The sequence below is a fragment of the Achroia grisella genome, unplaced genomic scaffold (genome assembly GCF_030625045.1).
Source record: "Achroia grisella isolate CSIRO2021 unplaced genomic scaffold, CSIRO_AGI_Agris_v1 utg157, whole genome shotgun sequence".
Taxonomy (NCBI): Eukaryota; Metazoa; Arthropoda; class Insecta; order Lepidoptera; family Pyralidae; genus Achroia; species Achroia grisella.
In genome coordinates this window covers 3073446-3094703 of record NW_026712653.1, presented here as the reverse complement: position 1 = coordinate 3094703, position 21258 = coordinate 3073446, and the positions used below count along the sequence as shown (strand labels likewise).

Below are 21258 nucleotides of genomic sequence, written 5' to 3'. Positions count from 1 at the left end.
GTGTGTAAGTTATAACTGTAAGTCACTAAAGAGGTCGGTTCAATGTATACGAAACTTATGTAGGAATGTTGACATTATTGCCCTTCAGGAGACATGGCTGTTACCACATGAACTAGCGGTACTGGGGACTGTGGATAATAATTTTGGTTATTTTGGCAAATCTGCCGTTGATATGTCAGCGGGAATATTAAGAGGTAGACCCTTTGGTGGAGTAGCACTCTTATGGAGAAAATCGATATTTACATCTGTCTCTGTTATTCCGTGTTTGAGTGATCGTATCGCTGCCATTAAAATTACAGTCAGTGAACGCACTATGTTGTTTTTTAGTATATACATGCCTACGAATACTCCTGATAATTTTGTTGAATTTTGTAATTGCCTGAGTGAAGTAGCAGCAATCGTCGAAAGTTCAGGTACCGAAAATATATATATTATGGGAGATTTTAATGCGCATCCCGGTGAATTATTTGAAACGGAATTATTAAATTTTTGTAATGAACAACAATGGAGTTGTGCCGACTATGTTATGTTAGGAAGGTTCTCTGGCACGTTTTCGTTCATCAGTGATGTATGTGGAAGTAAACGTTGGTTGGACCATTGTATTGTAACTGAAGCGGCATTAAGAACCGTTTGTGATGTGGAGATTTATGAGGATGTATATTGGTCTGATCACTTCCCGCTTGTAGTGCATATTAACTTGGGTATAGTAGCTATGAATACCTCTGTAAAATACCAAGACTGGCAAAGAGATCCGGCTATATGGGGTACACGAGAAGTGACGCAGGTAGATAATTATTTTCGATTGTGTACAGAAAGTCTTAGTGCTTTAAATGTTCCTTTCGATGTTAGTCAGTGTGGTGACAGCTTATGTTGCAACGAAGGACATAGACAGTCAATTGATATTTTCTATAATAATATGATTTCATTAATTCGAAAAGCGGCTATCCTTAGTGGCAACTCAGAAAAAAGCGTATGGAGAAGGCATGCTGTGCCTGGCTGGAATAAATATGTTAGGGACGCTCATAGGCAGGCGAGGCAGGCTTTTATTAACTGGAAGTTCTATGGAGAGCCACGATGCGGGCCTCTGTATGTAACTATGAGGGAAAAAGGTAAAACATTTAAAGAAAAATTAAAATTTTGTCAAAATAATGCGGAACAAATTAAGTTGGATATTTTAGGCGCAGAGCATAAGGGTAAGAATTTTAAGAGATTCTGGAAGTTAACTCAGAAACTCAGCCCTAAACCTTCCATTCCTGTGAGCGTCAATAGCATAAGTAACCCAAAGAATATTGCGGATTTGTTTATGAATCATTTTAAGGTGGATCCAGTACTACAACCCAGTACGCGGTCGGAATGTGCTAGGAGCACTAAGTCAAGGGTACCAGTACAGTTCTCTACGGACGAAATAAAGTACGTTATAAAATCAATGACAAGAGGTAAATCGCCGGGTCACGATTCACTTAGTGTAGAGCATTTCCAGTGTGCAGGTCCGCAACTCCTGAGGGTATTAACTGCATTATATAATCTGTGTATACAGCATTCTTATCTTCCGAATGCATTAATGAGGACTATTGTTGTACCCATAGCAAAGAATAAGACTGGCGATCTCTCAAATAAAGAGAACTATAGACCCATATCGTTGGCTACTATTGCTGCGAAGGTGCTTGACGGTGTTCTTGAGAGACGAGTAGGCAAATATTTTAATATACACGATGCGCAGTTCGGTTTTCAGCCAGGACTGTCGACGGAGACGGCTATTATGGCGCTCAAGGACACGGTCAGGTATTATACTGATAGAAGTACACCTGTCTATGCAGTTTTCTTGGATCTTTCCAGGGCGTTTGACCTGGTTAATTATGATATATTATGGTCAAAAATGCATCGCCAAGCTGTACCTTGTCAGCTGGTTGATTTATTTAAGTATTGGTATGATCATCAAGTTAACCAGGTCAAATGGTCGGGTTCGTTCTCGGAAGAGTATAGGTTGAGGTGTGGGGTGAGACAGGGGGGACTGTCTTCTCCTGCACTCTTCAGTTTATATGTGAATGACCTGATTGATGGGCTTAGCAGTGCCAGGATCGGATGCTCCATACATGGAAACATGATTAACAGTATAAGTTACGCGGACGATATGGTGCTGCTGAGTCCATCGATTAGTGCACTTCGTCGACTGCTGAAGACGTGTGAAGAATATGCGGAGTCACATGGCCTCCGATACAATGTTAAAAAGAGCGAGGTCATGATATTTCATGGCAAAAATAGCACACAGAGAAGTATGCCGGCGGTATGTCTTTATGGCACACCATTGAATCGGGTGTCGCGGTTTAAATACCTGGGTCACATTGTATCGGGGGACTTGAATGATGACTATGACATAGAGAGGGAACGAAGAGCGTTGTCGGTCCGATGTAATATGCTGGCCCGTAGGTTTGCACGGTGTAATAACGACGTGAAGACAACGTTGTTTAAAGCGTATTGTCAGTCGTTTTACACGTGCGGCCTATGGTTTGGGTATACGCAGAGGGCATACAACGCTCTTCGTATACAGTATAATAATGGGTTTAGGATGTTGTTGGGGCTCCCTCGGTTCTGTAGCGCATCAGAGATGTTTGCAGCAGCGCGGGTAGATGGATTTCAAGCCATAATGCGTAAAAGAGCTGCATCACTGATGTCCAGAATTCGGGGAGCTCAAACAGCATCCTAAAAACTGTTGCTAATATACCTGATTGTCCGCTCCAGAGGCACTGGATAACGTTGCATTGTGGACCCAGTGCTTCTGGACGTGGACACAGGTACATGAATTAAATTTATCTACGTATATGTATATTATAAGTTACTAACATAGTTTTATAAGTTTTTTACTAACACTATATGGATGTAATTCCGAATTAAAAATAAATAAATAAAAAAAATAAATAAATATCTATATCTTGATTTTGAGCTTATCTTTACATAGTATAAAGTGAAGTCGCTTCCACTGTCTATCCACTTAGATCTTTTAAACTTAAACGCAACGGATTTTAATGCAGTTTTTAGCAATAGATAGTGATTCAAGAGGAAGATTTCTATGTATAGTACATGAACACCCGTCCAAAGCGGAGGTTAATATTATAAATGTTAATGTTAACTAAAAATCTTTTTACAAGTTGCCTTTCACATGCCTAGCTATAGGGTTATGCGGCTACTATGGAAATATTCCTTTATATTGTATAAGACTGCTGACCTCCGTAATTTCGTCTCAGTCTCACATTCCTAGTTTTTGCTACTTTTTTCATTGCGGCTCCGCTCCTTTCTATCGTAGCGTGATGTTATAGTATGTTTTCTCGATATATAAGCTATCCAACACTAAAAGAATTTTCAAAATCTGTTTAATAGATCCAGAGATTACAACCTCACAAATTTGACCTCTTTTTAATATTAGTAACATTGTTATAAAAAGATATTCGTCTACAAATAGCTATTAGCTACTCAAAAAAAAATATATACATTTAGTTTCAGATTTTGACATTTATTATATTTCGGACATTTAAAATTTTAAGTTATAATGTGTTTTAAAAAATATTATTTAAAATTCAGTAAGTAAATTTAATAGAAAATCTTATCTAGTTATTTTTAACACATATTGAAAATGGCTTTTTCGGATTCAATGTTATTGTTTGAATTGGCTATAGAAGATTTGAAAAGTTACGTTGAGTGTAAAGATTTTTTAATAAAAAGCCAATTTGCTGATGTTTTTTCACTTGATTTAAAAAATCCTAAGGATCTAACTCCAGTTGTACAAAATAATTTGAATAAGAAAAAGATCAAAAGAAAATCTAAAATAAAACATTTCTTACCTATTGATAAGATAGCTTTACAACATAAAGTACTAGCAGGACAAACAGTACTATTAGTAAATAATATTAATGAACTTATATCAAACATGGAGAAGTTTCCAATTGAATTATCTTTTTGGAGTAAGGAAAATCCCCAGTATAAAATAGGCACGACACATATTCCTTGGAATTATCAGTATATTGATTATATTAAGAAATTATACAAAAACTATAAACCAGGTTCTGTACTACTTCATGGATATTATAATGTATTTGATGAAGTTACTTCAAAACGAATAGCTACAATTAAGCTCTCTATCAAACTAAGTTACTTAAAGCATGAAAATACTACGCAAAGTAGATCTCTCTCTAAAAATAATAAAGATAATTATAACACAAATTTTAACTATAAACCTACAATTCTAAGTGCAATAAAAAGAAGTTGCAAGAATACAGAAAATTTCGAAACTGGTATTAAAATAAATTCATTAAATAACAATCATGAAAAAATAACCACGAGAATATTTAAAATAATTGATTCAAAAGAGAAAACTAAACTTAAAGAGCCTGGTACAAAAATTGTCAACGACGACAATATATCTATAAATAGCTGTGAATCGGCAAATAAGAAGTGTATTAATACTATTTGTACAAATATGAGTTTAGTGAAAAGTGATACGGTCTTAGATCAATATCAGCGTAAGGAATTAAGAAAATCTAAGTCTAGCTCTGAAGTAAAGTATTTAAATACACTGAATTACATCTTTGGAGATAATACGGGTCCTTATGGTAAACAGGTTTACTGCGTAGGTTATTTTACTGTAGAAAAAGATCTTAAATCCTCTAGTGCATCAATAAAAGGACAAAGTTCAGAGAAATTAGATGACCTTAAAGCGGGTTACAAAATTAAGTTATGCGACAGTGATAATCAGAGTAAGAAAGAAACAAGTTGCTCTTGCAGTCATAGTTATTGTTCTTTGGATTTACCGATAAAAGATGCACAATTTATAAAAGTTACAAAGTGTCAAAAAATTGACTGTGATGGTAAGGTGAATAAAGAATCTATTAAAGATGAGCGTATTCTATTGGATATGTCTAGTATGCAGAAAGAGTGTTGTGATATTACACAAGCCGTAGAAGAAGTGGTAGGAGGTATGAAAGCAAAAATGAAGTTTGGAGAGGATCCTTGCTTTTGCACATGCGAATGTAGGTTTGGATTTACAAAAAAGACAACATACTGCAAGGTTTGCGGTGGTTATGAAAAGACTGGAGACGATACAGTTAAAAAACTTGGTCAAGAATCTTTTCCATGTCCCATTTATCATAAATTAGTGGATAAAAATAAATTAAAGACTTGGAGTACCTCGGGTAGTGATAGCAAAAAGAGAAATGAAGACAGTCAGAAAAATTTTAAATCCCCTTCTAAATCACCAACTGAAAAACGGCCGATAATTTCTGAAAAGAGCGCTGAATCCGAAAAAGATTCTAAAAAAGGGAAAAAGAAAAAGAAAGATGATCGTTTTAAGTTTAACTATGGTTATCAAGGTATACGTATGTATTTATTAATATTTTTTTAATTTTTTACTTTTTTGTACTTTCTTAACACTTATTTCTATAAGCTATATCTTCATCTTGCTGTATGTTTATGTCAGGCAATCTTTAATTGGCAAGATACATCGTTGTCCGTAATTAATTTGATTTTTATAATTCCAGCACCTCAAATTGGACACGGTCATTGTGCAATGCCCTGTACAGGAACCCTTGGCATAGTACCTAAGAATATGGGTTGGCTGTGGACTGCCGAAGATGTCCCCGGAATTAAGGTATTTAGATCATTTTTACAAAATTAATTTTGTTTTTTTTTTAATTCTTTGATTTTTTTTATAGTTTCGACCTATGTGGAAACCAGGCGCAACGAATAAACATGTAGTGAGATTATTACGAATGGCTAAAAACCCTGATGTACTTATATCAAAGAAGAGAAAGAAAGAGGCGCGATTGAAAAAGCGATCTTTGAAGCGACCTCTCTTAATTGTACATAAGAAGAATGGAGAATATATAGTTACTATGGAGACAATGAAAACCTATACGAGACCGAGAACTTTCAATCAATATCCTTATGAAGATAAACCTGTATTAACTTATACTGTAGGTAGAACTGACGAAGAAAATAGAGAAAGACAGAAAAAGAAAGAACGAGAGCAGAGGCGACTTGAAAGAGCTCAACGGGAATTTATACAAAATGCATTTACAGACATATGCCAAGAGATATGTTTGAAAACGTACCAACAAGCGTTAGGTATATTAACTGATGCAGAAAATCCTGAATGTCTATGTCATCCCGCTCATACCGATGGTGACAAAACAACGGTGGATGTGTCATGTTCATGCTCGGAAGAAAAATCTTCCACTGGTTCCGACACCGATTCCGATGAATGGGTAGTTGAATTTACACCACCTAATGCTACATTTGATCCCACTTTTAAAAGTAAAAAGATCATAAAAACAGATAATACAAGCCAATATTCATATTTAGACTATAGAGTAAAATTATTAGATCGTTTCGGGAATCCTGTGCCTAGATATTTTAAAGGACCAGATGGTAAACAACAATGTAGTGATCTAGGAGGCTTTTGGAGTCCTGACCACAACTGGTTGGAAATAAATATCGACGGCTACATAGCGCCTGATGGAAGATGGGCACCTAATGGCTTTATAGGCCCTAATGGAGAACAAGTAGATGTCGAGACTGGAAAGTTCCAAACCAGTAACGGTAAGTGGTTAGTTGTCGGTATTGATGGTTATATTGACAGCCAGAGTAGATGGCGTTTCTATCAAAAGCCACGAGGTACGATACCGCAAAAAAACCGAAGACAGATTGGAGTTAAGGAACAAAAAGGCGGAGCCGGCGATAAACAATACGATAAATCTTACAAAGGTTCTGAAGCAACTTGGAGTTGTTTTAGTGACGCTTCCCCGAAACAACTGTCAAGGATGGGAATTATTGGTCCTGGGCCAGACAAACGATTATTATTATCGAAATTACAGGACATGCTCGCACGTGGCGAAGATGTGCGAATTCCGGAGCCTCCTTTAGTACCTCATTTTCAATTGCCCGGAAATGATAAAACAAAACGAGTGGTTCCGTTGACAGGTTTTTCTCGTGGTTTCCAAAATAATAGAATAAAATGTAGACATCCTGTACCCTCGGAGAAAGGCGTAGTAGCTGTGGATGATCACGGGAATAAAACATATTTCAAACTAAAAGAGTACAAAAATTTGAGTCCAAAGGAGAGGATCGCTAATTTAACAGACCAGGGTATCAGCTTAAGTTCTTTTCACGTACCTTGTTTCCACTCTTTTATCAACACTGAATATATGAAGCAACAACAACGTGAAAGGCTGGTAGCAGCTGATACAAGCAAAATTGTTCATACACAAACTGGCTAATTTCATTCACATATATGTCCACATTGATATTTATGGTGTAGGCTTTTGTGTTGTTTTATTAGAACTAAGAGCAAGATTAATTCGATATTATACTAGGTAAATTATGTAACGTCTCTAATTCTAAGACAAATAAATGTTTATTATGTACTGATTTATTTTGTTTTTTTTTGCAACTTATGAAAGACAAGCTGGCAAGCAAAAAGTAAGATTTATTTTACATTTTTTTATTCATTCTATAAAATCAAATAATTCCATCATTCATCGCTTAATATCATTTTAGGTTACCCAAGGTTGGAGACCAGGTGCTGTATCAAAATATTTGCTACGTAAATTAAACAAAGCAAAGCGAATAAAATCTTCTGTTGAAGTGTCAGAACCATGGAAGAAATCTAAAAAACGGATTGAAGAGAAACCAACTCTTATGGTAAGTAAAATAAATGGCGAATACAAAATTGAAATGCAAGTTACTCCGCCAGGCGAAGGATATCAAGACCAATGTACTCCTCTAGTATACAAAATAGCTAGAGCTGATAACGAAGTTAGACTAAGAAAGTTGGAAAGGAAGAAACGAAAGCTTATCAGGAAAACTGTCGGAGATGCGTGGTCTGAACGTTACCATCCAGAAAAATGTGAAAACAGATGCCTAAAAGCCTACAAACAGGCAGTTGGTATTTTAACTTCCAATAACCCTGATTCTCTATGTGTAAACTATGAAGACAAAATGGAAGAGGTTAAGAGCTGTTCATGTGACGACGAAGATATGAGCTCCGATAGTTCTATGGATATTGATTGGGAAATACATTTTTCACCTCCTTATATGAATTAATATAATTTGATTAATTTTATTCGTAGTTCATCGTTTCATTAAAACGTAAACAATAATACTTACATACCTACATTGCTTTTCTATACGTGTAAACTACGACAAATAAAAATGACTTTCGTATTCCAAATTAGTTCAGAGTGTGTAAGAATGTATTAATTATTCTTATTTTCTGCAACATTATTATCGAATATTATACTATACTAGTTGTTCCCCGACTTCGACCGCGTAGAATAATGACCTTGACCAAATAAAGTTTCATTGTTCTAGCTTCAAAAATTACTAATTTTCAAGTTTAGTATTAGTTTGCATATGTATTATTTGTTTATTTTTAATCAATAGCCTAAAAAATAATTTTCAAGTTTAATGATGATACTTCCTACAATCTTTCGTTTACCACTGACACAGACAGACTTACACATTTATATTATTTGACTTTCACATTTATATTATTGAGTAAGAAAGTAAGGATAAGGATTAGATCGGAGAGGCAATAACGGAGATAAGTGAACGGAACAATTCTTAAGATAAAAGGACAACAACTCTTATCCCACTGACTCTACACTTACAGTGAGATGAGAATTATTTTTGTAAAGAAAGTACAAAAATAAAACACTCCACTAGAGTTTACGTTTCATTTTCACTTTCAGTTAACATATTATTTAGCAGGTCCCAAATAACAAGAGATATTGTAGTGTGCGGTGCAATTCGTAGATAAAGAGGTCCAATGCCTTTATAGAGGCCGCGAAAGCCTTCAGTGCGGTATATTTTTCGGAAACAGTCCCATACGCCTTTGTAGAGTGTTTCTCCCCCAGAACCTGCGGAACAGCATCATTTAAGACTTTATTTATGCCAAATATATTATTTTGGTTAGCAATATAAACAAACAATACATTAAATATTACAATAAAACATACACATAAATATATAAAAGTAATACGATATTCCTAATTAATAATATAACGACAGAAGGTAACACTTTAAAAAAAACATGTTAGGAAATATTCGTAAATTGCAAAAACTATCAAAGTGCTGATGAATTTTGTGATTTATAAAAGAAGTAGAATTAAATGCACCTTTACTAATTTATACCGTCTATTTGGTGTAAAATGTTATAAATCGAATTGATTCATTTTTAACGAGAAAAGAAACGTATCTATGTGTCGCAGGTGGTAGGTGGTGGTTTATGTAAAGGAAGAGTCGCATAAATCCACCCTACGCATGCTATACATCCATTTTATTTTAACTATGGTATTTTCCTTTTTATACTTTTTAATTTTACGAATTACTCTTTCTATTTCGAATTACTTTTTTATCGGAAACGTTTTGTTTTTGTTAATTGTAGTCATCTCACATAGTAGTAATCACGTGTAGACGTTTCATAGATTCAATTTTATAGTTCACTTAGATTAAAGCCGGTGGCATCTCTTAAAATATAGTGATTATTTATTTAGTGCATCTATATACATAAATATTTGATAATACTACACGCCAAAAACCAATTATACCCGAATCTTGAAAAATTTTGAAAATATCTTTACATTACCCTGATTATAAAGACGTGTGCTAATAATATCCAATGGCGAGTCAAGAAATATAATCAAAAAGCCGGAGACTAAACTCGACACGAACGCGAGCTGTTTCGGCGATTCTTCAAAGTACCCTCGCTTAAGCAGCTCCTGTTTCATTCTGTAATATTTGAAAAAAAATCGCCTTTATTACCCTGGTTATAAAGTCGAATGGTGATGACGTCGAAGGGGCACACTGTAAATGCAACGATGAAGCCACTTAATGAGCTCGCTGCGAATGCAAGCCCAAATGGTGAGGTGTTCAATATTTCGTGGTTCAGCAACGCCTCTTTAGCTCTGGGAATGTGATTTCAATTGTTATAGACACAACAGTGATATTACGTTGTAAACAAAATATATGTAGTTATACGAGAATCTTATCTCCAGTTATACCAGAGATTAAAAATACTTCTAGATGTTTGAATAATTCCTCGTAAAATTATTTTATTAATTATACGCAATGTAATATATCTATTGTACACTGCAGATCATACTCGTATGGGATAGTCACTAAAAAAAATTATTAGGGAGAAATAGGGACTATCTCATACGAGTATGGTCTCTATGGTTTTTGATAAAAGGAAAATAATACTTTTCTATACTAAAACATGGAAGAAATGATTCATTGATTTAAATAACTATTTTTAAATCAGCAGAGGCATTTGAGGGCGTTATAATTATGAAGTATTTATTTCATGACATTTAAGTTTTGATACTGTTATTCCCAATATTAAATATTAATAATAAAAAAAATAGTACTTATTAAAAAAAAAATAGTAATAATTTTACATAGAGAACGAAGTGAGCTGGGCGGCGCTGCCGATTGCTAATCTGGTGCAGGTACCGTTGATTCCCGCCAAAAATCCTCTCATACCTTCATACCTATACATTGTCTTCCAGCCATCCCAGAAACCTGAGAAAATAATATTGTTTTTAATCTTAAAACATTACAACCCTATTTTATGATCAACTGGCTGACCCACGAAACTTCGCTCAATTTACAAAATATCTTTATAAATTATAATATATGTGTTATTCTACGCTATATTACTGTAAAGCATCATCGAAATACATTCAGTAGTTTCTGCGTGTAAGAGTGACAAACATCCATCCATACTATCAAACTTTCACGTTTAAAATTATATACCTTTGTAACTATGCTGTTTTCCTACAGCTATGCTCGGGTGGGAAGCGGCTTGTATCCTCGTCTTCAACACAGACACGGGGTTGCTAGCGACCCCGCTCAAAGCGCCACTCACGCTTGACCACAATACACAGTTACCTAAACTGACTTCCCCCTCATTGGTCCTTGTCCATCCTTGAACTTCTGCAATGTGATATATACCTAACCTAAAAATCGCCGACGTTTTATTTAAATCTTTTAAGTATTGAAAGATCCATTAAGTCGAAATATACCTGAAGACCTATATGTGTAGTATGGGGCAGGGGAATTATTAGTAATGGGGAATGACTGATTATTAGTAAGGTTGACCTCCCTGGGAATTATCATGTTAAATTCCTGGTGAATTTGTCAAGATGAGTTGACTGACTTGACCTATTATCTCCTTGACCTTGACCTTGACATATTACTCATCCTATTATCTTGCACTGGTGTCCCGCCAGCGTATACCATTAGCGCCAACGGATGCACTACTCCATTCACATCCATTGAAAATATATGTATACATATATCACGACGAATGACGAATTTCCAAACCAAACAAACTATCATCCCCCATTTGATTATATGCTCTTAAGTATAAAATTTAATTTTTAATCATATTTGTTTACATTTAATCAACAGCCTAAATTTCAGTTCGGTTTCGATAAGATTTCAAGCTTCTAGCTTTAAAAATAATGATATTTCAGACGACCTCGGTGGGCTAGCGGTCTAGCACACCGGTTTACGTCCGATGGTCGCGGGTTCGATTCCTCGCACGGCACAAACATTTGTATTCATGAGTATGATTGTTTGTATCGGTCTGGGTATTTTCTATGTATAATATGTATTTATTTACGAAAAAAAAAATTATCTATGTATTTGTATCAGTAATCTAGTACCCATAACACAAGCTTTAGCTAGCTTAACTTGGGTCTAGATGACGCTGTGTGAATTGTCCTGAGATTATTATTATTATTATTATTATGTCCATACGTTTTATCTCCCCTTACAACCCTTTTTCGCATTAATAAGTAGTTTAAATCCTTTCTTAGGGTCTAGACTATTTATGTATTTAATTTCATTTAAATCGGTGCAATAGTTTTGGCGTAAAAGCGCGACAGACAGACACACACAGTTTCTTTTTATAATATTACTAAAATAAAAAATCATAGCGTATTTATTAATGATTACGAACCTAACAGAGTTCATACTGAATCCCAACAATACAGCCGGTACAAGGCCCTTCTGTAATGCAAGGGCGCCGTCGGTGCGCGCTATTACGTAGAGTGCCTGAAAGATGCCTCTGTATCGGGTAGTGTGTTCGTTCCGAGTACGCAACTCTCCTTGCAGTTGCATGCGTGTTTTTACTACATCTATGGGGTTTGTGAAGAATGTTGCGCCCGCGCCGGCAAGCCCGCCAATTAGGAAGTCCATGATCTGGGAGTGAATATTTTAAAATGTTAATTTAAATTAACATTAAAATTTAATGTTTTAGAAAAATTCTACAGTCTAATTTAAATTTAAAAGTAATTTCATTACATATCTAGTGGCCCCACTGAAAATCAGCGCTATTGTATAACTTAGTTGTAGGTACTACAGTATAACTACTGAGTGGCAGTCATATTCAACGTTACCAGTGTGTTTTAGCTTTTACGATGTAATGCTGAATAAATGTCTTTATTATTACTATTTATTATTATCATTACATAATATAAAGCAAAGTCGCTGTCGCTGTCTGTCCGTCCTTATGTATACTTAAATGTTTAAAACTACGCAACCGATTTTGAAGCGGCTTTTTTAATAGATAGAGTGAATCAAGAGGAATATATAATACATGTACACCCGCGCGAAGCCGGGGCGCGTAGCCTCTATCTTTATAAAGTATGAAAAGTCTTCCGCTGTCCATATATCTTTCAAATTAAGCAACGGATTTTAATGAAGTTTTCAGTGATAGATAGAGTGATTCAAGATGACGAACGACATATAAATCTACACCTGTGCTACGCCGGGGTGAGTAGCTAGTCATAAACATTTAATACAAATAATATAATTTTAACATTTCAACTAGATCTCGGTAGTATAGCAGTTTAGCACGCCGCTTTACTGCCAATTGTTGGGGGTTCAATTCTTCGCACGGTACAAACAGTATATAATTGTTTGTATTTAGAAAAAAAAATCTAAGTATATCACTTGTCTAGTACCTGTAAAAAAAGTTCTCATTTCTGCTTTAACTTGGGAGTAAATGGCACTGTGTGAATTGTCCAGAGATATTGTTATATTACATTAAAATTTGACAAATTGCTCTAACTTACAAATGCCAAAAGGTAGTGGGTTCAAGTAATGAGCTAATTATTTATAAAATTAACTAATAGTTACTTAGATAAGAATAGTGAATATTTAATTAGTTAATTAATTTAACCGTGACATTTTTATCAAGCATGTAGCGGTATGTCTGCAAACAATCAATAACACAGTTGTATAAACAAAAATATATCTTACTGATATACAAATAAGTATCTTATTCACTTACTCAAACAATTGTCTTCCAAATCCATAAAACGGATATTCTAGAACACAGAGCAATTCATATCTATAGAAGTATTGTTTATATTAAAATTAAATAAAATGTGCAAATTTGTTACTAGATATGAGTAGCGTTCGTTGTGAACGCTATACTACTGGCATGCTTGCAATGTATACAAGATAAAATAGTATAACATACGCAAATTGCATGACGTAATAGGTAGTCACGTAACTGATAGTAATTTTGGCGAGACGCCTGAAGCGTGTATGGATATGAGTTGATATTGATCACGAGTACCTACGGATGTTAACAATGATAATAGTTATAGTAAATTGATAAAAATAATAGAATCTACTTCATGCTCTTTGATTTCCATAATATTATCCATAGAGAGCACAACGGCCAAGCTCACCATGCCACCGTAGCCTCAAAGATAGACTTCATACGGTTTTAATAAAATTAACAGAGTAAGTAAGGTAAAAAAGGAACAGTGGGCGGCCTAATCGCTGAAAAGCGATTTCTTCCAGGCAACCTTAGGATGGAGAGGGGCGATTAGACTTGAGTCTGGTTGATGTGTAACAATAATATATAGTGAGAAGTGATGTTAACATAACTATGTATACAAATTATATATTATGGTCTAATCTAATTATATATTATTAATTATCTATATACAGATGAATATAGTACGTGTACTGTAAAAACTTTATAGACTTTTTTACAGAAATTGCGTGGAGCGAGGAGTATGAAGTTTCCCACATTCACAATGTATTTTTATTGCATAATTTAAAAAATCGCATATTTTTTTAAATTATGCAATAAAAATACATTATATAAATAAGAACATTTCATACACTACAGAGTATTTGACACGCACATGCTTATGTAGATACTCTTTTGTTTATTGTTAAAGTTTGTGGTCACATTGAGAATAGATTGATATATATGTATTGAACGAATTACCGCGGGACTAAACCTTCGATTAGGGGAAAACGGACCTTTTGTAATGGAAGCTAAGTGGTCCCAATTGCTACCATACCATCTATCTGGTGAGCCCTGTATGAATTCGCCACGACAGTCTCGAAAGGTTTTAAAAGGAATATATAATAAAATATTTTTTTACGTCTTTACAACCAATATATTTAGACAGCGCTTATGACACAAGAACTTTTTAAAAACAGAACAAAAAATGAATTTCTTCTTCCTAAAGGGCTAAATGATCTGACTTCTGTTCTTGTCATTCTGCATTGTGTCCCTTATACCCTCAGCATAGGCGGTGCGCTATTCTATATGCATCCATTTAAAAAAACATGGTACTCGAAAGTGTCTTGTCTAAAATATATGTTTTATGGTTGGTCTTATGATTTGTTTCTTATCATAATCTCTGATAAGAAAACTCTAGATTCTAAACAATCGTTCCGAAAGTTTGCCTACTGTAATAAATAACCAGCAACCTAATAGTCGAATTATAACGGTGGTTTTCGGGGGTAAAGCGAGAAGGTCAGGCCTTTAACCGATCTATCGTTTCACGGTGATTCATACATCACAACTCACCCCGTGAACTTGACCTTCTGTGATTCAACTAAAAGCTTTCACACTTTGTGTTAATTCATTACCTAGTCATTGTTACTTTTATTCTTTGATACTTTATGCTTTATACACTCAGATAACATGAACATAGGTAGAAAACAAATATCCATTCATCCATCCACCCATACTCATAATTTTTCGCATTTACAATATTAATAAAATATTGAAACTTGATGAACCTTTCCCTATTACGGATAATTGTAACGTTTACATTCAGCCGCTTCCCCTGCCACTCGCGCTGCCAGTCTTTTGACTCGCGACGAAAAACCGACAATCGAGGGAGCGCCGGGCAGCACGAGTGGCAGCGCCAATGGCATGGGAAGTGTTTCCACTCGTGTTTACACTCTCGCGCTGCTCACTTATGTGCTCACTTAAAAGGTTATGTGCTCACCTCTACCCACTCGGGCTGAGTGTAAATTGGGCATAATAAGGAAAGGTAAAGAAAACCGAGATATATAGGTATCGCGTATTTATCGAAATACGAGATATATATCTCGATTATCTGAACAAAAATATTTATAAACAACAGTATATTGGGTTTGCTTGCTGTACTGCCCTATCCTATAACTGAGATATGATCTCTTCACCGGGGGACCGTGGTACTTAGCCCGCTCTGTTACCTAATTGTTACACCTCCACTACATACATTACATAATATAAAATGAAGTTGTTTCCGCTGTCTGTATGCAAATCTTTTAAAGTACTTAATGGGTTTTAATGCAGTTTTTAAATATAGAAAGAATTCAAGAGGATAATACATGTATACCCGTGCGAGGCCGGCGTTGGTAGCTAGTATAAATATAAAATAAAACTACAACAGACAAGAGAATTGTTTTTGTTTTGTTTTATTTTATGTTTAATTCAAACATAAAATAATATCTGTGATACGTTGTCAGGTGTTCGGTAATTGATGATTTACGAGCTCGTGGGGCTAACTAGTGATTTCGTCCTCGACACGTGGCATTTTCCCCAATGTTTATGCGCTTGACCCAAATAACGTTCCAAAGGCCGCTCATGATGTCTGATATTTATCTAGATTGTATTGTAATAATGGACTCCGATTGTCGATAATAATAAGTTGTATTATTAATACATGGTTTTACTACTTTGTTATATGGGGATGTTTTGAAAAATGCATTTTCTTTTTTATGTACGGATCATTATTATATGAATTATTAACCCACTGTTACTTTAAATGTGTATTATCATAGAGTGGAGCTTTCATCAGCGATAATAATAAGAGTCTACTATGAGACTCTCATCACAGACTCCTAAAATTAGGCCAGAAATAAAGAGTTCTAGAGGAGAACCGATGGAAGATGATAGTATGAAAATGGAGTTGAGACAATTTATCATGACTAATTGACGGCCTTGGCGATCCAGCGGTTTAGCACACCGCCTTATTTCTGATGATGGTAGGTTCGATTCCTCGTAAGGCACAAACATTTTGTATTCATGAGTATGATTATTTTTGTCGGTCTGGGTCGGTCAGGTATCAGTTATCTAGTACCTATAACTCAAGCTTTAGTTTAACTTAGGTCTAGATGGCTGTGTGAATAGTCCTGAGATTATTATTATTATAATTCACCAGGAATTAATTGTTATAATTTCCAAGGCACCACCAGGATATCCATTAGTTAACACTGCTAGTATTAGGGCAATTAGGTTACACTATTACCAATAGGTAAATAATAATTTTAGCAACTACTACTGAAGCATTAATATTAAAAAATTGACTTTAAAACATTTAATACATGGTTATGTAGTATATATGTAAGTATGGTTGGTTTTTTTTGTGGATGATAATGGAATGTTGCACCCGCTTGCGCTAACGGTTTACGCTGGCGGGGCACCAGTGGAGGATGATAAGATGAGCATGAGGTCAGGTCAGTTAACCCATCTTGACAAATTCACAAGGAATTTATCACGATGGTTTCCAGGGTGAACCGCGTGGAGGTCAACCTGACATGGTATATTGCTAGCAAATGACCATTAGTCCACATTACTAACAATCTCCTTTCCCCCCTGTATGGTCGTTATGGTTTATAAGAAAAATAGGACAATGTTCTATGGTCAAATAGCCATAAAAGCCATTGCTTTTCCCATCTGAAGAGATGGACTAAAGAGGAAACAATAATAATAAATATTTGCCGCATCAGTAGAAAATTTCTGACTTCTTTGATATTATCCTCACATTCTGCAAGCTCTACTATACTTAGCTAGGGTACTACTCTACTACCCGTGCGGGTTAGTATTACCACAGATAACATAACATTATATACCTTATTTTACAGCAAATAAAATAAGTGAAAAATAAAGGAGTTAATAAAATAATAACCTAGGATAATTCATACATCACCTAGTCCCAAAAAGGGTTGATGGTAGAGGGAATTGTTAGTAAAGGTCGTGTAAAGAGGACTAGTTAAGCTATTGCTAGCTATGTAGTACATATATTATGACTGCCCGAATCTGGTCGGAAACCATAGTGCTTAATTCCTGTTGAATTCGTCGCTATGGTCTAATTGATTATTTTTAGTGGTGTCCGCCAGGGTATTCCTTTAGCGTAGGTTGGCTTTGTTACCATTCCATCATAATCCAATAAAAAACGTCCCAAACCAAACAGAGTTTGGATTATGGGTAAATATGGGAATACTATATATAGGATGTAAGTTGAAATGTCGCCTTGAAGGATTAAGACCGAGGTAACCTAGGCACGTGTCTGACTTTTTAAAAATAAAAAAAACAAAGTATGTATTATGACTGAAAAATAGACTTGGAATTGCAATATTGTCCTCCTTAGCATTAGTCCGCCACTGGGTATCGCGATAGTTTCCTAGTGCATTCGATGTATATCTGTATGCCAAATGGACAGACATATAATTAATTATTACATTAGAGATGCCTAGAACGTTATGTCTTTATAAACAATAAGTTACAGGTAAATCAAAGCATCTATATTACACGCAGTATTATCGATTTATTTGGTACTTAATTGACTACTTAAGTTGTAATTGAAAAGTTTTGTTATAAGTGGCGTACCTACCTATATAGAAAAGTTCAATGAAAGAAAAAACAAGAATGCATTATTAACTGTGATAATAATACATTACTATTAGTACTATTAACTTGACAGTATTATTATTTACTTTGCGTCGCCTAGTAGTCGAAAAGAACTAAAGACCATAATTTATTTAACATATAGATAAGTTTGAATATCATTAAGGTTCTATTGTCACAGACTATACTTCTATAATTACAGTCACTGACAGTCGCACAGACAGTAAACAAAGGAGTATATATGCGTGTGTTTCAGATACATAGTAATGTGTGTAATGTTTTTTATACTAATTAAATGAATTTTTTATGCAGACTTAGACGAGCATGAGGTCAGTTTAGTTAGCCTTTCGAGACTAATTCACCAGGAATTTATCACGATGGTTTCCAGGGGGAACCGCGTGGAGGTCAACCTGACATGGTACATTGCTAGTAATGGGGTCATCAGGCCACATTACTAACAATTCACTTCCCCCCAGGTGTACATGTAGTATACATATAAACCTTCTTTTGAATCACTTTATCTATTGCTTAAAACTACATTAAAATCCGTTGCGTTGTATAAAAAAAAGTAAGTGAACAGGCAGCGTAACGGTTTTCATTTTATACTACATAAAGAATTGTAAAATTTCATACACCTCGCGCAATTTTCGTAAAACGGGACCTATCTTATAAATGTAATAATTAAGTTACACCTTTTATAATATCACATCATAAGAGGACCGACATATTCTTGAAGTAAAAATGTCTATAAATAGGAATATATAATTGATATAGATAATATATATAGACGTATATAAATAGATTGAATAGAATTGTTTGTCTTTATGTAAATTGACAATCGTAATGCGTCAAGTTTATATCAATCGATAAATCAATTACAATAAAACATCCGCAATAATTTTACGCCTGAAAAAGCGACTCAGGTGACTGACAATACTTCTTGTTTGTAGAGCCGTGAAGGTCACGCGATCGATTCCAGTAATGATGGTCAATTACACCACTGTCCACCCACCACCTCGGGGGTACCCCGTCAAAACTCGGGTCAATTTATAAAGTTTTACTGCGAATCAATAGTTTTTTATCCTTACATTGTAGTTTGACGATTAAGTTCATTTCGTTCTACCTAAAACTGTATACAATAGTAGCCATCTTTTTTACGTTTTTATTTTAAATCTCTAAAGCTTTGGGTACAAACACATAGAATCTTAAAATTAAGAACTGTCAGTCGTTATTACATGATTTTTGTGATATCTGTGATGCTGTTCATATTTATGTTAGGCGATGGTTACCTCTTTGATGGCTTGTTTCTATAATCAATGCTTATTAATAAAATTTCAATAAATTATAATTTGACATTATTCGTCCCAAATCTATTGCTAATTAATAAAAAAAAATATATGATATAAAATTTATATGCGCAAAATTAAAATACAAAAATTCACAGAAAACTTATTTATTGAAGGTTGCAAATGTAACTGGCCATAAGAGTAATTTTTTCTCAAAAAATATATCTGTCATATCAACACTATATAATTGCAGTGATTACTTATTCAGTGCATAATCCTTCCCAAAAATTTTCCTACATCTAAATTTTAGCTCTCACGTCATCAGGTAGAGTAAGGATATTTTTTATTCGCTATATTAGCGTCATCATCATATTGTTTAACGAGTTATTGTGCGTCCATGCAACGGGAGTGATTACGTGTGATCGGTCACACGCGGGCTATCGCGCGTGAGCTGTTCGATTGCCGGCCAGGTAGGGAGGAGGAGGGGGCACCACGCCGCCCAAGGTCAGCGTCGACCGCGGCTGTCGGCGAGCGGGCCCGTATGCCTCCGCACGCCCCATGCTGCCCGGTCCACTTGCACCCCTCGATCCGCGCAAAACACGCGCCTTGACCACCATATATGCGCCGCGGAAATTCAAAACACGGAAACATAGAACGGCGCAATCCAGGATGCTGGACAACGACATCCAGTTCAAAAACACACTATCTCCTTTCCTCCCTTTGCCTGCAATTGGACAGAAAAGTGAGAAATCCAAAACAAAAGTTATTGTTTTGGATTTGAACAAGAACGAAGAGGGTGGTTTGGATAAATCCGCTATCAAGTTGCACGACGTATTGAAACCACTTACGCCTTTGAGGATTCACGGATATGTGAGAAAGAATTCTTTAGACCTGGACAAAAAGAAACCTCAGCAGCTTTTAAGGGAGAACACATACGATGTTATAGAGCCAATATATCTCAATGCAGCTAAAGTAAGAAAAAGAGACGCATCGATAACTAGAAGAGCTCTAACGACTGTGAATTCTGAAAGTGTAGAACATGCAGAAGATCCGCCGAAAGTATCTCCGAAGACAAGGTTTAAGAAAGCTGCTATGCAAGTAGCGAAACTTACATCGATGCCCGAAACGGGCAAGTTATTAAGTTTAAGAGAAAGACAAACGTTTCATTTGTGTCTGAATGACGATGATAAATCTTCGTGTCGTTTAGAAGAGTTGCCAAAAAGTCCCACTCAAAAACTGAATAAGCTTACGGAAATTTTCCAAAACTTGGAAATGAAAGGCCGACACAGAGACAGGATGAAAAAAGAAAATAGTTGGTTTTAGTTAAGAAATTTTTAAAAATATCTAGCATAAGGTTGATTGCAGTATTTACGTGTTTTCTATGAAGTTTTTATGATAAAGAAGAAAACGGTTAAGTGATAATATTAATACAATAAGAGTTTATTTTTGTTATAGAATACAAAATGTTTAATGTTTACGAAAAAAGAAGATATTTCTGATATTGCTCAAAGTTTTGGTGTCGTGCATACCTTCTTGACTAAATGTTACATTTAAGTGTGTGTATTAAAGTGTCTTTTTATAAGATGTCGTTTATTTATTGACGTAAGGTACCTATGTGATAGAGTGTATGGACAGATAGATAGATATTTATGGCAAGTTACAGTTGAAAATTTATACCCGGATAGATCTTTTTTTTTTTAATTTGGCTATTAAGTGTCTTTCCCGTAATGTTATTTACCTTAGTTCAATCACATGGGTTTAGAAATTTTAAATGTGTATATGTGAGTAATATTTTTCCACAAAAGAAAAATATCACTCTATTCAGGCGTTCACAGGACAGGGAACCGATTTCCATGAAATGGGCCGTATTATTGTTGTTGTTTGCTACCAATGTGGTATAAAAAAGACGATGTTGAAATGTTGATCTATGGCTGGACTATATTACCTTATGTATGTATATAGTATAGTGAGAAGAAGAAAAAT

General features: G+C 35.0%; 3 protein-coding genes across 4 annotated transcripts; 2 read left to right on the top strand and 1 right to left on the bottom strand.

Annotated features, from left to right (window-relative positions):
• The first annotated feature begins 3516 nt into the window (after positions 1-3516).
• LOC131840996 (uncharacterized) lies at positions 3517-7387 on the top strand. Of its 2 annotated transcripts, none has more exons than XM_059189224.1 (3): positions 3517-5360; positions 5529-5638; positions 5703-7387. In XM_059189224.1, exons 1-3 carry the CDS (start codon positions 3629-3631, stop codon positions 7263-7265), a joined length of 3405 nt encoding a protein of 1134 aa, XP_059045207.1. In that variant the 5' UTR covers positions 3517-3628; the 3' UTR covers positions 7266-7387. The 2 variants fall into 2 exon arrangements, with proteins under 2 accessions (XP_059045207.1, XP_059045206.1); XM_059189223.1 differs by having other exon boundaries at positions 3517-5366.
• A 1140-nt stretch (positions 7388-8527) lies between these two features.
• Positions 8528-13422, bottom strand: LOC131841028 (solute carrier family 25 member 35-like). The gene is made up of 6 exons (XM_059189259.1): positions 13349-13422; positions 12014-12255; positions 10804-11006; positions 10446-10569; positions 9811-9953; positions 8528-8906 (listed from the first exon to the last, which is right to left on the bottom strand). The coding sequence occupies exons 2-6, from the start codon at positions 12250-12252 to the stop codon at positions 8716-8718; spliced, it is 900 nt and encodes a 299-aa protein (XP_059045242.1). The 5' UTR covers positions 12253-12255; positions 13349-13422; the 3' UTR covers positions 8528-8715.
• A 6118-nt stretch (positions 13423-19540) lies between these two features.
• LOC131841039 (uncharacterized) lies at positions 19541-20840 on the top strand. Its single transcript, XM_059189272.1, has one exon. The coding sequence runs from the start codon at positions 19834-19836 to the stop codon at positions 20596-20598; it is 765 nt and encodes a 254-aa protein (XP_059045255.1). The 5' UTR covers positions 19541-19833; the 3' UTR covers positions 20599-20840.
• The last annotated feature ends 418 nt before the right edge of the window (positions 20841-21258 follow it).

What these genes read in the sequence shown, in the direction of transcription:
- LOC131841039 (XM_059189272.1), top strand. Translation starts at nt 19,834, where the DNA reads ATGCTGCCCGGTCCACTTGCACCCCTCGATCCGCGCAAAACACGCGCC.
- LOC131840996 (XM_059189223.1), top strand. Translation starts at nt 3,629, where the DNA reads ATGGCTTTTTCGGATTCAATGTTATTGTTTGAATTGGCTATAGAAGAT. An exon ending in CTATGGTTATCAAGGTATAC is followed by an intron (nt 5,367 to 5,528) that starts GTATGTATTTAT and finishes TTATAATTCCAG; the next exon opens with CACCTCAAATTGGACACGGT. An exon ending in AAGATGTCCCCGGAATTAAG is followed by an intron (nt 5,639 to 5,702) that starts GTATTTAGATCA and finishes TTTTTTTTATAG; the next exon opens with TTTCGACCTATGTGGAAACC.
- LOC131841028 (XM_059189259.1), bottom strand. Translation starts at nt 12,252, where the DNA reads ATGGACTTCCTAATTGGCGGGCTTGCCGGCGCGGGCGCAACATTCTTC. An exon ending in TTCAGTATGAACTCTGTTAG is followed by an intron (nt 11,007 to 12,013) that starts GTTCGTAATCAT and finishes GGCGATTTTTAG; the next exon opens with GTTAGGTATATATCACATTG. An exon ending in CATTCGACTTTATAACCAGG is followed by an intron (nt 8,907 to 9,810) that starts GTAATAAAGGCG and finishes GCTGTTCCGCAG; the next exon opens with GTTCTGGGGGAGAAACACTC.